Source organism: Corythoichthys intestinalis, chromosome 17 (assembly GCF_030265065.1).
Source record: "Corythoichthys intestinalis isolate RoL2023-P3 chromosome 17, ASM3026506v1, whole genome shotgun sequence".
Taxonomy (NCBI): domain Eukaryota; kingdom Metazoa; phylum Chordata; class Actinopteri; order Syngnathiformes; family Syngnathidae; genus Corythoichthys; species Corythoichthys intestinalis.
The window spans coordinates 33,915,001-33,936,112 of record NC_080411.1 but is presented as its reverse complement, the minus strand read 5'-3'; the positions used below and the strand labels follow the sequence as shown (position 1 = coordinate 33,936,112).

At 41.1% G+C, this 21,112-nt stretch overlaps 1 protein-coding gene across 13 annotated transcripts in view; it reads right to left on the bottom strand.

The window, feature by feature from the left end:
* Positions 1 to 7,515: 7,515 nt before the first annotated feature.
* Positions 7,516 to 21,112, bottom strand: part of dnm1a (dynamin 1a) — a 97,672-nt gene continuing 84,075 nt past the window's right edge. For 3 of the 13 annotated variants that reach the window (XM_057818190.1, XM_057818197.1, XM_057818198.1), the window contains 4 exons: positions 19,927 to 20,168; positions 13,893 to 14,075; positions 12,228 to 12,264; positions 7,678 to 8,231 (listed from right to left, as the gene is read on the bottom strand). In XM_057818190.1, the coding sequence (XP_057674173.1) occupies positions 12,243 to 12,264; positions 13,893 to 14,075; positions 19,927 to 20,168 (447 nt within the window). In that variant the 3' untranslated portion in view covers positions 7,678 to 8,231; positions 12,228 to 12,242. Of the gene's footprint in view, positions 11,788 to 12,227; positions 12,265 to 13,487; positions 13,525 to 13,892; positions 14,076 to 19,926; positions 20,169 to 21,112 lie in introns of all 13 variants that reach the window. The other 10 variants (XM_057818188.1, XM_057818199.1, XM_057818187.1 and 7 more) reach the window with 8 other exon arrangements.

The following is a 21,112-nucleotide window of genomic DNA, read 5'->3' as shown; positions in this document are numbered from 1 at the left end:
CACTGTAATTCGCCAACTTTTCCACTAGGTGAAGCCATTTACACGTAGTTCTTGGTTGACAGTTTTGTTTTTTTTTACCCCCATGGATTTTACTCCACTAAACCCATTATTTTTTTTGTTTCAAGAAAGGGGGGGACATGTCTTGTTTGAATCTTCAGTCTACTTCCACTTTTTTAATGACATTTGTCTTGCCTAGCAAAGATTGCACTAAAAAGCATTTCATATTTCTTTTTTTTTTTTTTTACTTTTGCCAAGCATATCCACAATGATTGTTGGAGGTTTTGCCCATGCTGATTATGAACAATATACAGTACTGTGCAAAAGTTTTAGGCAGGTGTGAAAAAATGCTGTAAACTAAGAATGCTTTCAAAAATGGAAGTGTTAATAGTTTATTTTCATAAATTAACAAAATGCAGTGAATGAACAGAAGAGAAATCTAAAATCAATATTTGGTGTGACCACTCTTTGCCTTCAAAACAGCATCAAGTCTTCTAGGTACACATGCACACAGTTTTTGAAGGAACTCTGCCGGTAGGTTGTTCCAAACATCTTGGAGAACTAACCACAGATCTTCTGTGGATGTAGGCTTCCTCAAATCCTTCTGTCTCTTCATGAAATCCCAGACAGACTTGATGACGTTGAGATCAGGGCTCTGTGGGGGCCATACCATCACTTCCAGGACTTCTTGTTCTTCTTTAAGCTGAAGATAGTTCTTAATGACATTGGCTGTATGTTTGGGGTCGTCATGCTGCAGAATAAATTTGGGGCCAATCATACGAGTATCTGCCTGTATTTCTCAGCATTGAGGACACCATTAATCCTGACCAAATCTCCAACTCCATTTGCAGAAATGCAGCCCCAAACTTGCAAGGAACCTCCACCATGCTTCACTGCTGCCTGCAGACACTCATTATTGTACCACTCTCCAGCCCTTCGGCGTACAAACTGCCTTCTGCTACAGCCAAATATTTCAAATTTTGACTCATCAGTCCAGAGCACCTGCTGCTATTTTTCTGCACCCCAGTTCCTATGTTTTCGTGCATAGTCGAGTCGCTTGGCCTTGTTTCCATGTCGGAGGTATGGCTTTTTGGCTGCAACTCTTCCATGAAGACCACTTCTGGCCAGACTTCTCCGGACAGTAGATGGGTGTACCTGGTTCCAACTGGTTTCTGGCAGTTCTGAGCTGATGGCACTGCTTGTCAACTTCCGATTTCGAAGGGAAATAAGCTTGAGGTGTTTTCCATCTGCTGCACTGTTTCCTTGGACGACCACTGCGTCTAAGATCCTCAACGTTGCCCGTTTCTTTGTGCTTCTTCAAAAGAGCTTGAACAGCACATCTTGAAATCCCAGTCTGCTTTGAAATCTTTGTCTGGGAGAGGCCTTGTTGATGCAGTATAACTACCTCGTGTCTTGTTGCTGTGCTCAGTCTTGTCCTCAGTCACCTGACTATAATCCTACAAAATCCCTGACTCTGTGCAAGTGTACCTATAAGAATTGATGCTGGTTTGAAGGCAAAGGGGAGTAACTCCAAATATTGATTTGAGTTAGATTTTTCTTTTGTTCACTCACTTTGCATTTTGTAAATTGATAACAATAAACAATCATTGTTAATATTTTTGAAAGCATTCTTAGTTTACATAATTTTTTCACACCTGCCTAAAACTTTTGCACAGTACTGTATGTATGTATGTATATATATATATATATATATATATATATATAAGGGCTGTCAAACGATTACAATTTTTAATCGAGTTAATTACAGCTTAAAAATTAATTAATCGTAATTAATTGCAATTCAAACAATCTCTAAAATATGCCATATTTTTCTGTAAATTATATATATATTCTGTAAAATAATTTGTTGGAATGGAAATATAAGACACAAGATGGATATATAAATTCAACATACGGTACATAAGGACTGTAGTGGCCATTTCACTCTACTGTCATTTAAATCTGTCTATGCTGTCCTCACTCCGAAGCGTCTACTTTTTCCAAAGCTAGACAGCTAGTGAACGACGCCTTAATAATCAGACTTCTTCCTTTTTCATCTGATTTATTAATAAAATGGCCTCAAACCACTGTCCTCTTTAGACCGTAGTGAAACTACAAAAAAAAAGTACACAAGCATTGCATTAGCAACAACGTTAGCTTAGCACGCTATACAGGTTCACTAAACATAAACAAAAAGCGTCTCATACAAAAAATATAACATTTCGCTTACTAACATAAGATGTACATTCTTTACAACAACCATACTTACGGACAAATCTTGTCCAAGGATCAAATAAGCACAACATTACAACGTAGGCGTCAGCCCGAGACGTCGTGCAGCCATATTGAACTGGCAAGAAAGCAATAAACCATGTCGCAAAGCGACCACAAGAGTTCGCTGTTAGACAGCACAAAAAACCTTGCTGTAAAACTTACCAAAAGGCAGAATACTGTCTGAGCGGGACATGTGCGTTAATTGCGTCAAATATTTTAACGTGATTAATTTTAAAAAATTAATTACCGCGCGTTAACACGATAATTTTGACAGCCCTAATTATATATATATATATATATATATACAGTGCCTTGCAAAAGTTTTCGGCCCCCTTGAATCTTGCAACCTTTCGCCACATTTCAGGCTTCGAACATAAAGATATGAAATTTAATTTTTTTTGTCAAGAATCAACAACAAGTGGGACACAATCGTGAAGTGGAACAACATTTATTGGATAATTTAAACTTTTTTAACAAATAAAAAACTGAAAAGTGGGGCGTGCAATATAATTCGGCCCCTTTACTTTCAGTGCAGCAAACTCACTCCAGAAGTTCAGTGAGGATCTCTGAATGATCCAATGTTGTCCTAAATGACCGATGATGATAAATAGAATCCACCTGTGTGTAATCAAGTCTCCGTATAAAGGCACCTGCTCTGTGATAGTCTCAGGGTTCTGTTTAAAGTGCAGAGAGCATCATGAAAACCAAGGAACACACCAGGCAGGTCCGAGATACTGTTGTGGAGAAGTTTAAAGCCGGATTTGGATACAAAAAGATTTCCCAAGCTTTAAACATCTCAAGGAGCACTGTGCAAGCCATCATATTGAAATGGAAGGAGCATCAGACCACTGCAAATCTACCAAGACCCGGCCGTCCTTCCAAACTTTCTTCTCAAACAAGGAGAAAACTGATCAGAGATGCAGCCAAGAGGCCCATGATCACTCTGGATGAACTGCAGAGATCTACAGCTGAGGTGGGAGAGTCTGTCCATAGGACAACAATCAGTTGTACACTGCACAAATCTGGCCTTTATGGAAGAGTGGCAAGAAGAAAGCCATTTCTCAAAGATATCCATAAAAAGTCTCGTTTAAAGTTTGCCACAAGCCACCTGGGAGACACACCAAACATGTGGAAGAAGGTGCTCTGGTCAGATGAAACCAAAATTGAACTTTTTGGCCACAATGCAAAACGATATGTTTGGCGTAAAAGCAACACAGCTCATCACCCTGAACACACCATCCCCACTGTCAAACATGGTGGTGGCAGCATCATGGTTTGGGCCTGCTTTTCTTCAGCAGGGACAGGGGAGATGGTCAAAATTGACGGGAAGATGGATGCAGCCAAATACAGGAACATTCTGGAAGAAAACCTGTTGGTATCTGCACAAGACCTGAGACTGGGACTGAGATTTATCTTCCAACAGGACAATGATCCAAAACATAAAGCCAAATCTACAATGGAATGGTTCAAAAATAAACGTATCCAGGTGTTAGAATGGCCAAGTCAAAGTCCAGACCTGAATCCAATCGAGAATCTGTGGAAAGAGCTGAAGACTGCTGTTCACAAACACTCTCCATCCAACCTCACAGCTCGAGCTGTTTTGCAAGGAAGAATGGGCAAGAATGTCAGTCTCTCGATGTGCAAAACCGATAGAAACATACCTCAAGCGACTTGCAGCTGTAATTGGAGCAAAAGGTGGCGCTACAAAGTATTAACGCAAGGGGGCCGAATAATATTGCACGCCCCACTTTTCAGTTTTTTATTTGTTAAAAAAGTTTAAATTATCCAATAAATTTTGTTCCACTTCACGATTGTGTCCCACTTGTTGTTGATTCTTGACAAAAAATTAAAATTTTATATCTTTATGTTTGAAGCCTGAAATGTGGCGAAAGGTTGCAAGGTTCAAGGGGGCCGAATACTTTTGCAAGGCACTGTGTGTGTGTGTGTGTGTGTGTGTGTGTGTGTGTGTGTGTGTGTGTGTGTGTGTATATATATATATATATTCACGGCTGGTCAAAAGTATTGGCACCCCTGCAATTCTGTCAGATAATGCTCAATTTCTTCCGGAAAATGATTGCAATTACAAATGCTTTTGTAGTAATATCTTCATTTATGTGCTTGCAATGCTTGCAATGAAAAAACACAAAAGAGAATGGAGGGGGAAAAAATCATTTATTCATTTTAAACAAAACTCCAAAAATGGGCCCGACAAAAGTATTGGCACCCTTTGAAAAATGTGACGCTTCTCTAATTTGTGTAATTAACAGCACCTGTTGCTTACCTGTGGCACATAACAGGTAGTGGCAATAACCAAATCGCACTTGCAGCCAGTTAAAATGGATTAAAGTTGACTCAACCTCTGTGCTGTGTCCTTGTGTGTACCACATTGAGCATGGAGAAAAGACAGAAGACTAAATAAGTGTCTGAGGACTCGAGAAGCAAAATTGTGAGGAAGCATGGGCAATTCCAAGGCTACAAGTCCATCTCCAAAGACCTGAATGTTCCTGTGTCTACCGTGCGCAGTGTCATCAATAGGTGTAAAGCCTATGGCACTGTGGCTAACCTCCCTAGATGTGGACGGAAAAGAAAAATTGACGAGAGATTTCTACGAAAGATTGTGCGGATGGTGGATAAAGAACCTCGACTAACATCCAAGTTCAAGCTGTCCTGCGGTCCGATGGTGCAACACTGTCAACCCGTATTATCCGTCGAAGTCTGAATGAAAAGGGACTCTATGGTAGGACAACCAGGAAGACCCCACTTCTGACCCAGGGACATAAAAACGCCAGGCTGGAGTTTGCTAAAACGTACCTGAGAAAGCCAAAAACGTTTTGGAAGAATGTTTCTGGTCAGATGAGACAAAAGTAGAGTTTTTTTGGGAAAAGGCATCAACATAGTTTACCGGGGGGAAAAACGAGGCCTTCAAAGAAAAGAACACTGTCCCCACTGTCAAACATGGCGGAGGTTCTCTGATGTTTTGGGGTTGCTTAGCTACCTCTGGCACTGGGCTGATTGACCGTATGCATGGCATTATGAAGTCTGAAGACTACCAACAAACCATCAGAAGTCATGGGTCCTTCAGCAGGACAATGACCCAGAACTCACTTCAAAAAGCACTAGAAAATGGTTTCAGAGAAAGCACTGGAGACTTCTTAAGTGTCCAGCAATTCCATAAAACACCTTTGGAGGGATCTGAAAATGGCAGTTTGGAGAAGGCACCCTTCAAATTTCAGAGACCTGGAACAGTTGGCCAAAGAAGAATGGTCTAAAATTCCGGCAGAGCATTGTAAGACACTCAATGATGGATACCGCAAGCGGTTGTTCGCAGTTATTTTGTCTAAAGGTTGTGCTACCAATTATTAGGCTGAGGGTGTCAATACTTTTGTCTGGCCCATTTTTGGAGTTTTGTGTAAAATGATAATGATTTAATTTATTTTTCATTATCTTTTATATTTTTTCATTGCAAGCAAAATAAACGAAGGTATTACTACCAAAGCATTTGTAATTGCAATCATTTTGTGGGAGAAATTGAGCATTACCTGCCAGAATTGAATGGGTGCCAGTACTTTTGGCCAGCAGTGTATTGGCGAACACTCGGGTGACTTGAAGAGCCGTTCTGAGACCCCCTATTTGGCCAAATTTCAAAATTGTCCTGTATGCATGTGTGATACATCATTGGAAAGCTTAAAATCTCAATTTTCTAAAGGAAAAAACATTTTGAACGGAAGGGCATATAATATATATATATATATATATATATATATATATATAAAAATTTAACCCCTACATCCAAACTCGAGGTGAGAGCATGAGAAGGCATAATTAAAGACACCATGATTTTTAACGAGATATTATCGCGTACCTTGTTTAGTTCCAAATACTCCATGTAGCATGTCTGACCGAGTGTCAAGGCACAGCTGCAAATGGCCACAGCCGGACTTATTGGGGATTCTATGGGTCTATATAATAAGTGTCGCAATGCAGAAATCGCAGACATCAAGGAGTGGTTGAGATTTTCTTTTTCAAATATTTACCCTTTTAAAGTTTTTTTTTCTTCAATTTTTCTTTGTTTGGATCGATTGTTTATCATCTAAAATATCGGGCAAAAAAAAATATAATTAAGCGATAATTATGAGGTAGATATCCGTGACCTATTTACAGACACTATTTTTTTCATTGTGACGTAATTTGTTTAAAAGTTTAAAACATGCGAGTGAATAATTATATAAAGTCTTTTTTTTTTTTTTTAACTAAATATTAGACATCAATTAATTAAAGCTAAAAATGGAATAATTTGGAATAATATAATTACTTACCTTCTTTTTATGTCTGGGTTGAAACAAGTGGTTGCACTTTGTCTGTAAATGTGGGTCTCCAGGGTAAAAAGGACACATTAAAAATAGTTCAGGGGCTTAATGCAGCATGAAACTGCCATGGCAGCATTTAGAGATATTGTTCTATCAAACACAACAGTTCTTATTGCTTAAAATACAGCAGTTTATTTTAAAGAAGGGTGCAAGAGCAGAAACTGCTTTTTCAACCTTGTCTGTGTTTTCCGTCTAGCTACCGAGTGGGGTCATACAATACCCCCGTCACATATTTTTGTGAACCATGTTCCTAATATTTTGAAGGAAATATGTTTCCTCCACGGAATGTGTCTATCCAAACTTTTTCCTACATATGTTCATAGAATTTTGCAAGGATCAACTAATCGGTGCCGCAAGTATCATCCAAACATATGCAGGATAGAGCTATCAGATTTTTGATACTATAGCTTCAGATCATATTGTAAATTTCTCAACCACTTCTCCCTATATTTTCCAGTTTTACATTTTTCACACAGGAAAAAAATGTTTCCAACGAAACAAAATCTTATATTAAATCACTATTTGTGTGCTCCCTGTATGTACATTGATTGTCATGTCCAACACAAATTAACATTAATTATCACATATAATTCCATCTGCACAAGCAAAGCAGAGTCATCGGTCCATCACAGCGACTCTCCTCGGAAATCATTTCTTAAAATACAGCCGCGCCATGGTCTATGTCGGGGCTGAAAAGCCGGACGCGATATGTTCTTTCCTCTAACTGTTCGCATAAAAAATGGAACCAAAACAAGCATAAGTTACGGTCTTAAAATAACTTTTCTGCAACACAGGCACAGATACACTAAATCCGTAATTATTCAGCATTGACACAAATTTTCTTTTTTAAATCTAGCTCCGAGGATCGATGTGCGTACATCCTTAGAATATATCTATCAGATTTCATTGTGAACCATCTAAGACTAACTGGAGAATAGCTCAAAAATGATAGTGTACACACCAACAAAAGCTACGTCATGAGTGGTGACTTGACAGGCCTTGAGCCGGTTAGAAAATGTCTACCTTGTACAATAAAGACTGAAAAAGGACAACAAACCTTCTGTCAGTACGCTGCAGTTTATTTCTATACATGAACAATGTCACAGCAGTTCTGCAGGGTGCGGTCATGGTTGCATCCACAGTAACAGTCACAGTACATTGCCCTGGATTGAGGGAGGAAACAACAACAACAACAACATCTCTCTTCTACACCACAGTATTCAACATCCCACCAAAATCCGTTTACATCAATGATCACGTTAAACAGATTAAATTCATTTATTTCCTTGGTTTTTAAAGTTGTCCAGACTCGGGGTCCCCGGGCCAAAATGGCAAACGGGTCACATATATTCGGGGCGGGGGGGGGGACACCCTACTTTAAACAGTAAAATGCACAACACATAGTCTGTACAGAACAACAGCAAAGATATGCTCCGTCGTAAATGATTAACTATTTGTAAGGTTATTTTCCCTCACATTTCTTGATTGATTGATATTTCGGTTTGAAGGACTCCCAAAAATACAACACGGCACAGAGATTAAACAGCAGAAAGGTGTACATTGAACGCATCGTCTCACTCACCCCCGTGACCACTGACAAAGAAAAAGCAGAAAAACAAGGGCAGATTGTTAATTTTTTAATTCACATAATTCGAAAATATGAGAACGAGGTTCCATGTGGGGGGTACGGGCACAGAAACATGCTACAGTATTGCACTTTTTATTCATATCCCGCCTTGATAAGGTAACAGTTTCATTCAAGGATTTAAAAAAAAGAGGTGATTTTAACTCTTTCAGTGCCATTGACGATATACTAGACATCCAATCACGTGGCTCTTAAACTAATTTAAAGATTTTTTTTTTAATTGTTATTTTAACATTTTAACTTGAGTAGATGTCCAATCAATCTGAACTGGGAGGGTCAGAGCCAATGGATATTTCTGTTAAGTTTTATTGTGCTCATTTAGCAGTCATATTTCTGATGTATGGATAAATGTACATGTCACACGGTATTACCAGCTAGGATTTGTTTTATGAATACCAACCATACCAATACCATGAGCATTTATAAAAATGTTAGCTTTTTCAAAAGAAGAGAAACTAGGCTAGTGAACCCCATGTTCTCTGCTAGCATAAGTGATTAGCACATGAGCTTAGCTAACTGAGCAAATTGAGCAAACATTAAGAAAAAAAACAAGATTTTGGAGTCCATTCATTTATCACCCATACAAGGTAGGCAAATAGGTTGGTAAGCAGTGTCTGACCAAGCCATGATAGGTTATTTTTGAGTAGCAGAATCTGTATCGGGAGCCAAAAATAGGGAAAAAAAAAAACGGTATTTGCGCAACACTAGTTGTCAATGGCAGCCAATGAGTTAAAGTATGTGAGGGGTTGGAGGAATTTCTGTATTGCATAGCTTCTGTGCAGTGATGAAGTGATGGAAAATAAGAACAAAATCAAGTGGGTGTCTTCTGGCCCCCCTTTGTGAGCCTGCTGTTCAGGAAGAAAGAGCGTATGAGACAACCATATAAGACGTCATGCAAGGGAGATGTTACAATAATGGACCTCGCGACACTTCTACAGGGGAAACTCGGTGTTTTGCTTTTTCTTTGGGTTTTCTCTTTTGGCATATGTTCAGAGGGAAAGTAATGTAATTTCTCGAGTTAGCTTCTATGAGCCGCGCTGGACTATATACGCCAGGCTTCAGAATGGGAGAAAATAGTCGTGTCTTATAGTCTAAAAATGACGGTAATAATAATATAAGGAGTTGTTTACGCGTAGAGTTGCCAACAGTCCCGGATTGGGAGGGACAAACCGGAATTTAGGAAGTTCTGATAGGTACCGCCGGCGGTATCAATCAGAGCTTCCTAGATTCCAGGATATGCCGCGCAATACGGGACTGTCGGCAACCCTATTTACATGACAACCGTAACGGGGGGGAAAAAACGCAAAAAACTTCCCCGGCTGTCCATTTCATTTAGACAGAAACTGCGTTTTTGGGGACTGAAACCGCAAAAACGCTGAGAACTCCTTCCAAAGTGGTAATCTCGACGTTCCACCCAGTCGTTGCCGTCTAAATGGTTGAAAACGCAAAAATGAGTTTTGGTGGCGTTGTCCTAGACCAGGGGTATCCAACTCCCGTCCTCGAGAGCACCTATCCAGCTTGTTTTCCATGTCTCCCTTCTTTAACACACCTGAGTCAAATGATCAGCTCATTAGCAAGCTCTGCAGGAGCCTGATAACCATCCTCATTATTTGAGTCAGGTGTGTTGGAGGAGGTAACATGGAAAACAAGCTGGATAGGTGCTCTCGAGAACCGGAGTTGGATACCGCTGTCCTAGACTGTCTCCCATACTCCAGAACAGGAGCAGAAGGGTTACACGCAGGAATCAAGTAACATCAAAATGCCACTTTTGCGTTTTTGCTTCAGACCATTTCTGTCTAAACGTGGCTAGCATAATTAACGTGTAGCCATATAATGTAGTACCGTATTGGCCCAAATATAAGACGGTGTTTTTTGCATTGAAATAAGACTGGAAAAGTGGGGGTGGTCTTATATTCGCGGACTAGACATTGTACCCATTCACGACGCTAGATGGCGCCAGATATCATTGAAGCGATGTTCTGTCATGAGAGATCTCAGCTACTCTCAAGTTTAAACAGTTTGCATTATTTTATTGCACTGTTTTTCCTTATTCAGATTTTTTTCAAGACTACAGTTTGACTTCACTTTAATGGTTAATGCAGTTATTGCAATTTTGTTGTTCTATCACAATAGATTGGTTTATTTACTTTTCAAAAACCAGAAGCCATTCATTTACGAATGTGATTGCACTTTAGTTTACATATTTAAATGTTCAGATATTAAGATTTGAATAAGGCAAAATAACATGCTTTTTCTCTCAAATACATTGTTATAATCATTTGTTTCAGATGTACTGTAATTATTTTCTGTATGAAAATTAATTTGGTGTTTAAAAAGTCTTTTTTTCAAACTTGTGTCTTGAAAAAGAGGGGGTCGTCCTATAATCAGGGCCTTCATATATTCGGGCCAATACTGTATATGGCTAGTAGTAAATCTACTTGTGCTAAAAATGCATTTATTGGCTATTTTGCAACCAAAACACATTTCATAAATGGCATCTATGGTTTATAGTGTATCATGCAGGATGTGTTTTTCTGGAACTTTCATCTCAGGTGAGTTCTTTTTATTTTACAATACAGTGGTTAAATTGTGGTTATATGTGTACGACTTCTTTAAGTGGCATACACAGTATGATACAGTGAGGTTTTTTTTTGTGTGTGTCGTTCAGGGCCATGCAGCAGGTAAGTTGAGGTTGTCAGTACGCTTTTTGTTGCGCCAGCGCTACTCGTGCGCATACGTAACCTGTCGGCCATCTTGAATTCCAAACTACTTCAGCTACACTTATGCAAAATAAATCCAGTTGGCTACAGGATGGGACATGCTCTGGGATAGACATTTGACTCTTAAAAAAAGATATGGACATGATCAAATGTACTCAAGTACTGTGTCGAACTTATAATTGCGGAGATTTTCAAAGCAAAATTCTGCACATATAATTTTACTTTTTTTTCCCCCCATCCTTTCACCAATTCACACTGTTTCACAAGTTCGATTCTCGACCCTGATGAACTCGTCTAAGTATCCTTGAGCAAGATACTGAACCCTATGTTGCGCCTGGTGCTGCGTCACCAGTATGTAACGGCGATGTAGTGTAAAGCACTTTGAGGGCCTTTAAAGGTGGAAAAGCGCCATTTTCCATTCTACTCAACAAGACAATCACAAAACATGTTTCCTTGTTTTTATTTTATATTATTGCGCATGCCATCTGTAGGCAACAAAGGTGTATTTTGTACTGCTATTTAGCGTAGTTTGCAATTCAAGATGGCCGAGGAGTTGCACATGCGCAAGACAGTAGCGCTGGTGCAACAAAAAGTGTGCTGACAGAGGTGTGGTGTGTCTGTACGGTGGACAGGTGGCGCTATTTGAGGGGGAGGTAGGAGCAGGATGGAGCTGGCACCGCACAGGACAGGAAGGTGGCGCCGTTGCCCGACGAAGAGGGATGCACGAAGGGAAGGGAGGAGGAGCTCGGAGGTCTAGTGGGTCGGAGAAGGTGGGGGTCTCCGACTGAGAGGACACACAAAGAGGGCAGGGGCATGTACACAGAGAGATATTTTTTTAAAGTCTAGATGTCCTATCATGTGGCCTCCAATCATCCCTCAGCTGTGAATTGAAATACGTTTAACACTATTATATACATTAATGCCATTGATTAATAAATTTGTCTGTTTTTCAACAGGTAGACAAACCACACACAAAAAAACACAATGACGCAAAACACCAACGAAATGTTTCACTTGAGCTCTTTCGGGGGTTAAGACTGAAAATTCACGCAACGCACAATTTTTTTTCTCCAATTGTGCGTATGTGTGTGTATTCCATGCAGCACTCTGGAAAGAAAACAAAAAATGAGTTGAAAACAAAAAATGGAGAAGAAGAGGAGGAGGAAGAAGAAAAGAAAGAAGGAAGGCTGCTGCAGTCCAAAATGGTGGACAGCGCCGACATACCGGAAAGGTTAGTCCTCACTGGTCTGTGATTGTGATTCTGTGGAAAGAAGTGTGGTTGTGTGGCGGTAAGGAATTAAAAAAGAGAAAGTGGGTGGGACTCGACTGACAAAAAAAAAAAATCGAATGAACTCTTTCATTGCCATTGAAGATGGCCGTTCAATGAGTTCATCACTAGTAGACGCACAATCCATTTGAATTAGAAGGGCATCAGCGATTGAAAATTCATTCGAGTTCTAATAGATTAGACGGCTATAGCTGACAATGGCAGCCAATGAGTTAATTAGCAGCTTTGTAATGTTTTCATCTTGATTAATCGCACAATACTATTTGTTCCAGAAATATATTTTTTTAATAACACAAACACATTTAAGCAGATTTACATACAAAACAATAAGAAATAGAAAATAACCATTGCAAAAATTGTACATATTGTTGCATTGCAGGACTTTCCTCCCACAACACAAGTATTGCTAAGTGTCTAACAAATTATATTTTTGAAAATTTCTGTTTTCTCAATTTTTTTAAAATGCCTGTGTCTATAACAAGAATTGTGGTGGCGTTTGTGTGTGTTAGTGTAAGGCGAATTGACGCTAAATTTCGTAGCGCTCGAATGGCATATTTCTTACTATATTACCATTAAGCTAGCAGGCCCATTTGGAAAAACGCAATTTATTTTGTAACATTTATATCCTCAGTTATGTATGTTTAACCTGAATTGGGGTGTAATTAATGTCTTAACCCTCGATTGTATTTTTTTCCCCCGTCGACAGGTTAATTAGAGTACCAAAACTGTAAAAACAGTGAAAAAAAGTTATGCATTGCTTGGAAAACAAACTGTGATTAGATATATATATATATTTTTTTAATTCTTTAAATTACCCTTTTTTTTGTAAGTGATTTATCATAATTAACATGTAAAAGTCCCACCCTTGTTTTTTTTTTCTTTTTTTCCATTTCTCATCCATCAGTCAAGTCATGCTTTGAACACAGAGCTCTTCACATACTCGCTGCCCTTGACAGCAATAGACGTCCAATGCATTTGAATTGGAGGGCTGGCAGCAATCATTCACTGGCAACCCTCGTCGTTCAAATGGGTTGGATGTCTATCATTGTCAATGGCAGCGAGTGAGTTAACACGAGTACACTGGTGAGGTGCTAGCAAGCGGGATGACAGTTTAAAGACAAGGACATGGTCTCAGAGCCACCTAATAGTCTATTTTCTCTGTCATACCAACAACTACGCTTTCTTTTGTTATTTACCTTCTGTATGCCCATATCTCGGTGTCTTCACATCCCCCTTAGCAACAAAAATCCACACCAGTTTTTCTTAAACATTGTTCCCAAGAATACTTTAGATGTTCTCGCGAGAACGTATTTGGAAGTCGTACAAAAATAAGCAATGCTTGCTAGATATTTTATGTTAACTCATTGACTGCCTTGGACAGTGATAGACGTCCAATCCGTTGAATGAGCGTTCATCCGCTGCCAGCAATCTCTAGTTCAAATAGATAGGATGTCAACTAATTAGCAAATTATAGCTAGCTAAAATTCTACAAAAAGATTACATGATGATTTTTAAAAAAATGTGCCTATTACATTTTTTTATGTACGAGATCCAAATAAATTCTTGGGAGGACAGCAAAAATACATTAGTTTTCATCTCACCTGGGAACGCTTGGAGGTGCGCGGTTGGGCCTGGAGGGCACATTAGGTGGCGGCCCACTGTAAGGGTCTGGAGAAGCCCCAGGACGGGATGGTACTGGGGGTCCCCCAGCAGGGGGAGGCCCACGAGAAACCGGGCGAGCTGGGGGCGCCCTGCGATTTGGAGTGGGACTGGTGGCGGGAGACCTGCAAGGAAGGAGACAACAAAATAAAACCTTTTGACCGGGATGGAAAGTAATAAATTACATTTACTCTCATTATTGTAACTAAGTATATTTTTCTGTGTAACTTCTTGTAACTTGTACTCAGTCGTTTTACTTTTGCTCCACTAGTTTTAATTTAATTTAATTTAATTTACTCAATTACATTTTAAAGTGCTTCCATCACAAAATTAAAAAAAAAAAAAAAAGTCTTATGGTGGAGTCCGTGGTGTTGGTAACTGGTGGCCATCTTGCGTCAGGGGAACTCAAATAGATTAGGAATTGAAATAGATTATTGTGACATTGCATTTACAAGTGTGATAAAATCTTTTGACTTCATTGCTATACATAACATACAGTGGGGAGAACAAATATTTGACACACTGCCAATGGGTTTTCCCATTGACTGTGTATCAAATACTTGTTCTCCCCACTGTACATTAAATGCAATTAATCTCACAGTTAATTATTTTTAACTGCATATTTCCTCATTGCCAGCGACAGACATCCAACCTATTTGAACTAACTACTCCCCAATGAATTGGAGGTCTGTCACCGTAAGTGGCAGCTAATTAGATTATTATTTCATTAATATGGTTGTACATTTAAAATAAAAGTGGACTAATTACTACTTTTGAATTCATTATTACAAGGAATCTGATGAATCACAATTAATCTCGTGCGATTAATCGCAATTAAAATTAGCAACTCTTCCTCAACCCTAAAAGATTCTTACGTATGCAGTAAAATTACTGCATTAAAAAAATGTTTTCGCCCCGCGAACACATAAAGTTTTTTTACACCTGTGCTTAATTTCACCAATTTTGGAGGGTACTTTTTTTTTTTTTTTTTTTTTTTTTTTTTTTTTTTTTTTCTTTTTTAAACCTGTCCTGTTCAGCTGTTTGACACAGAGAATGGAAGTCTAAGTGCCCGGATTCTGAACAGTTTTAATGTTTCACATTGAGAGTCTGACATACTCCCATTGTGATCATTCAAAATACCTTTTTATTATGACAAAGCAGCGAACAGGAAGGGATTATGGGGGGACAGAAGAAAAGAAATACAAGAGAAGAAAGAAAAGAAACACATACACAAACAACAACAAGAAATACATTGAACATCTAAACTAGTTACTAATATGCTGGTGCTATCGTCAGCGAGATGTATTTCCGGTTTACACCATGTGGGGGCCTATTGGCCAGTGAAAGAGGAGAATGGGGGTGGGGGTGTCTATAAGACTATAAACTAAGTGATTGAAAGGGGTAGAGTGTACACAAATCAGTTCTGTGATCTAGAACCCAGTAATCGTGTGAATCTCTTATGAGTGAAAGCCCGTTGGCGACCAACCCTACGCTGCCGCATCGCCAATCCCGGCACCGGAACCCCCAACCCGAGCATGCCCTACCACATCCAGCAGCACGCAAGCCCCACCGGGCGCGCGACAGCCACGCAGACGGGCGGAGAGACCGCGCGGGCACCAACCCAGGGCCACGGCCCACACCCAGCCAGCCCGGGGAGGGAGGGCGGGCGGGGGGGCGGGGGGATCCATGCGCAGCCCATCCCTCCTCCAACCGCCCAGCAAAGGAGCCACCGTCACCCCCCCCCGGGACCCAGGGTGGTCCCCCGGGCCACCCGCGCGCCCATCAACCGGCCTTCAGGGATGGCAGGAGGGGACGCATCACCAACCCCCACGCCTACACCCACCCCCGCCCGCCCACCCGGACCACGAGCCACAGCCCCCCAACCGGCACGGCACGCCACGGGACCCCCAGCGGCCCACCAAGCCCCAGGCAAGGCAGGGCCCCCCGCCGGTGCAGGCGACACCCCGCTGATACACCGGCGCCCAGCCAGCGACCCGCGACGGAGCGCAGGGCGGACGCCCAGCCAGAGAAGAGAGGGGAAGGCGGAGGCAGGAGAACGCCCAGGGACTGCCATGGGGCGACGCAAGATCGGAGACCCGACCCTCCAACCCACTCCCGCGGCCGGCAGCCGAGGCAGAGGGGAGGCCACACCCCGGGAGCCACGCCATATAGAAAAAGTGTGGGACCCACCTACCACCCTATTACTGTGGCTGCCAGGTTCCCGACTGGCAGCCATCACCCAGCACCGTGATGGGGGTGTGAGGGGAGGGTAGTGCAATGTATGCATTAAAATAGGAGAGCTTGGCTTGGGGCAGTGGGACCGCAGCATGGAGTTTCTGTCCAGCCGCCCGTCCCACCGCCCTTTGCCAGAGCTCTCCTGTGGAGTATGATGTGTGTGGTGCATTTAAAAAAGGTGCAGGGATGGCGGGGCCTGTGGTGAGGAGGCAGCCGTGAGGCCCCCCCCCCCCCCAGCAGGTCCCAACCATCCCACAACCTTGGTGTGTGGTGCATTAAAAACAGGGGGGAGTCGGGCTGGGACTGTAAAGCCCCGTCCCAACTCTCCCCGGAGAAATGTATGAGCATGTAAGTGCCAGGGTGAAAAATATTTACAGTGCCGAAGTGAGAAGTGCGTGAGTTAAGAGGCAGGCTCCCGCGGGCGTGGCCCCGTCCACCAGAACCACCGGCCCCAGGGCGGAAGAAGCGTCAGGGCCCCGATCAATCCCCGCCCCAGAACACCCACGGCGCCTCCGCGACCGCCCACCCCCCTCCCACCCACCGAGCACCCACCCCGCACCCCGAGCAGGCGCCACACCAAGCGCCGGCGACCAGGGGGCGTCCACCCCACCGGCAAGGGACAACAAGCCTCACCCTAGGCCCCGCGGGCCCCAAGAGGCCCCGCTAACGACCCCGCCGGCCGGGGGGCAGCCGCGGCCGCCGCGGCCCAGGGAGGCAGACAGGGCCGGAAACAGACCAAGGGGAGAGAAGCGCACCCCCCACAACCCACCCCCGGGCCAAGAGGGGCGCGCGGTATGGCACCAGAGGGCACCTCCCCGGCACCCGGTACAGGGAGACGCGGCTCCGGCCGGGCGGACCTGGGAGGGAACCATGGCTGCCGCATACACCCCCCGGCCCCCACCCCAACCCCAACCCGGCCGGCCGGGGAAGGGCCGCGGCCCCGGACCGGCACCCGCACGGCCCCCCCACCCGCCCACGACACCAGCGCGCGCCCGACGGGACCCCCCGCACAGCCAGACGCAACCGGACAAGCCCTGGCCGAAAATCCCGGGGGCCAAGACCGGCGGCGGGACGGCCCAGGGCAGGACGCCAACAAACTCCACCTGTAAAGCTGATAGAAGAAGAGGTTTATCAAACACCATTAGATGTATGCCAAGGACCAGTGAAGTGTATTATTTACGCATAGTTCCTTAATTGTTCCAAGTCTGATAAGTAATATATAGGGTGTTCCAAAAAAAGTTGCATATGATCCCCAGCAGCTGGAAACCAAATTGTCCATGAGTATCCTTGTAAAATAAGCCCATTGACCGACTAAACTGTGAAGGAAGAAAAATTATTTATTACATGCTGTTGGGAGTGTATAAAACAATTCGGATTTAAACATGTCCAGTTTCCAGCTGCAGAAGGATGCATACAACTTCCCTGGACACCCCGCATACATCCATTTATGTATACAATTTTATTATTTTTGTGGCATTCCTTCGCAGGTGAGAGAGAATCCTTAGTCTATGTTCATCATTCTTGCGACCGTTTCCCACTGTTGTTCGTATTTGTCCATTTTATTTGTCTGTTTGGCAGATATTTTCTCTAATGTTATATATTCAATGATTAGATTTAGCCATTGGTTAATGCTAATGTTTTGTTTGTTTTTCCAATTCAACAATATTGTTTTTTTGGCTATCGTTAGACTTGCTAGTAGTGGACGGGTTTGATGGATAGAGATATTCACTGTATTCAGATCGCCAAGCAGACAAAGAGTTGGAGACAATGGAATCCTGCAGTTCAATAGGAAAGAGAGTTTCTTCGTTATCTGTGCCCAGAAATCTTGTATTGGTTTACATTGCCAAAGAGCATGAAAGTATGTATCTGAAATATCTTCGTTGCAGCTTATACATTTATCGGATTGGGAGAACCCCATTTTGTGCATTTTAGATTGAGTAATATGCCATCTGTGCAGTATTTTGAACTGTATAAGCTGAAGGTTCTTATTCTTTGTCATTATAAATGCATTTTTACAGATGTTGGACCAATAGTTATTATCTAATGTTACCGAAAGTTCGTTATTCCATTTTTCGATTGGTAGGCAAGTAGAGTTGTTACATGAGAGGGCTTTATATACTTTTGAAAGTATTTTTTTTTGTTGAGGATGTATATTTATTATTTTATTTACGAAAGGTGGTGGGTCTAACGTACCCGTTAGTGATGGAAATTTGCTTCTGATGGCTGCCCTGATTTTATTGTATTGAAGGAAATTGACCCCTTTGATCTGGAAATCTTGTACTATTTTTTCATATGACATGAATGTATTATCTTTAAACAAATGCTGTAACTGGTTTATTCCCGTATCATCCCATGTGCTGAAATAAATAGGAATTTTATTAACTACAAAGTCTGGGTTGTGCCAGATTGGTGAGAATTTACACGGGGCTTGTTGTGATTGCGTAATTTCCATACCTCTCCACCAGGCTTTCAAGGTACATGCTATCATTGGGTTTTTGAAGCAGCTATGGTGCTTAATACTAGAGCTAATAAAGGGGAGGTTTGCCAATTGTATTTGGTTGCAGTCTGTTTGCTCTAATTCTAGCCATGACTGTTGTTCAGTGTTAAGATATAACCACCTAATAAGATATTGTATTTGATTTGCTATATAATAGTGTTGGAAATTAGGGGCCTCTAGACCCCCCTCTGGTTTATTTCTTTGCAATTTGGCAAGGCTAACTCGGTTTTTCTTGTTTTTAAAGTAGAATTTTGTGACGGCTGAGTCTAGGTCTTGAAACCATTTTTGAGTGGGTTTAAAGGGGATCATTGAGAACAAATAGTTTATTTGTGGTAATACTTTCATTTTGACTGTTGCTATCCGGCCCAAAAGTGAGATGGGTAGATTATTCCAGTGTGTCAAATCTTCACATATTTTTGCTAGGAGGGGTGTATGGTTTAGTTTAATTAATTCTGTAAGTTTTGGTGAAATGTTGATTCCAAGATACTTTATATTCCCTATTGGAATATTGTGATTTTGATTTGCAGGATTCCATGAGTTTGTTGATAAGGGCATTATAATTGATTTTGACCAATTTATAGCATAATCTGATATTTGTGAAAATGTCTTTATTAGTTCAAAAGTCTCATGTAGGGAGGATTCTGGTTTTTCTAGATATAGAAGTATATCGTCTGCGTATAAGTTAATTTTGTGTTCCGATGTGTGCGAGCAGATCCCTTTGATATTAGCGTTTTGTCTTATTGCAATTGCTAATGGTTCAATAAATAGAGCAAATAATAGGGGTGAGAGTGGACAGCCTTGTCGAGTTCCTCTTTGAAGACAGAAACTTTGTGAGATGACCCCGTTTGTGTTTACAGTGGCTTTTGAATTGGAGGTCTGTCACCGTCAGTGGCAGCTAATTAGATTATTATTTCATTAATATGGTTGTACATTTAAAATAAAAGTGGACTAATTACTACTTTTGAATTCATTATTACAAGGAATCTGATGAATCACAATTAATCTCGTGCGATTAATCGCAATTAAAATTAGCAACTCTTCCTCAACCCTAAAAGATTCTTACGTATGCAGTAAAATTACTGCATTAAAAAAATGTTTTCGCCCCGCGAACACATAAAGTTTTTTTACACCTGTGCTTAATTTCACCAATTTTGGAGGGTACTTTTTCTATGCCTGTGGTTTAGTGGCAATGTAGAACCACTTCAGTACTAAGTCCGTCTTCTGAATTGCACAACATCCCTCACCTTCCACCGGAACCGCCCCGCTGGACCTGCAGCCACGAGTCATCCACAGGCGGTGGCATGGCCGTGCTGACGGTGGTGGTGCTGATGTCACCGATGATATTGAGCGCCTCTCGTAGGGCATAGTACATCCGCAGCATTTCGTCGCGGTGCTGCGCTTGTTCCTGAGACTCTTCCATTAGCGTGTTTTGGTCAGCACACGAGTACAACTGGGCCAGTAGCTCGGCGTTTATGAACTCTTTACACTGAATGTAGCAACAGAACAGGTACAGTATGGAGTAAGCACTTCACCCTTGGTGATTTAAAAAAAAAATTAGCCCCATAAAGACCTGGCATCCACATACATGGACATCACATTTTTGGTCATTAAGGCCACAACATTACCTTAACATAACCTCTGAAGCACTTTGTGTAACATTGTTTGTTTGAAAAGCACTTTACACGTAAAATTTTATTTGGTTTGACATTATACGAGTACATATTTGGATGTCAGGGGTCATTCATAAATATATATCTTATAACGAATAATCATTTCTGAAATGTATTTTTAATCAATATATACAATTATAAATTAATAACATGTAAATAAATAAATAAATAAAATAAAAGCACAAACACACTCTGTTAAATAACATTTTTAAAAATTCTCCTAGTTATTTTTAATATATGTATATATAAATATATACGGTATATATATTTTGAACGGTAGTGTATATGTAAATGTGTATATACGTATATGTACACACACACACACATATATATTATATGTATATAAGGGCTGCCAAATGATTACAATTTTTAATCGAGTTAATTACAGCTTAAAAATGAATTAATTGTAATTAATCGCAATTCAAACCATCTATAAAATATGCCATATTTTTCTGTAAATTATTGTTGGAATGGAAAGATAAGACACAAGATGGATATATACATTCAACATACGGTACATAAGTACTGTATTTGTTTATTATAACAATAAATCAACAAGATGGCATTAACATTATTAACATTTTGTTAAAGCGATCCATGGATATAAAGACTTGTAGTTCTTAAAAGATAAATGTTAGTACAAGTTAAAGAAATTTTATATTAAAACCTCTCTTAATGTTTTCGTTTTAATAAAATTTGTAAAATTTTCAATCAACAAATAAACTAATAGCCCGCCATTGTTGACGTCAATAATTACACA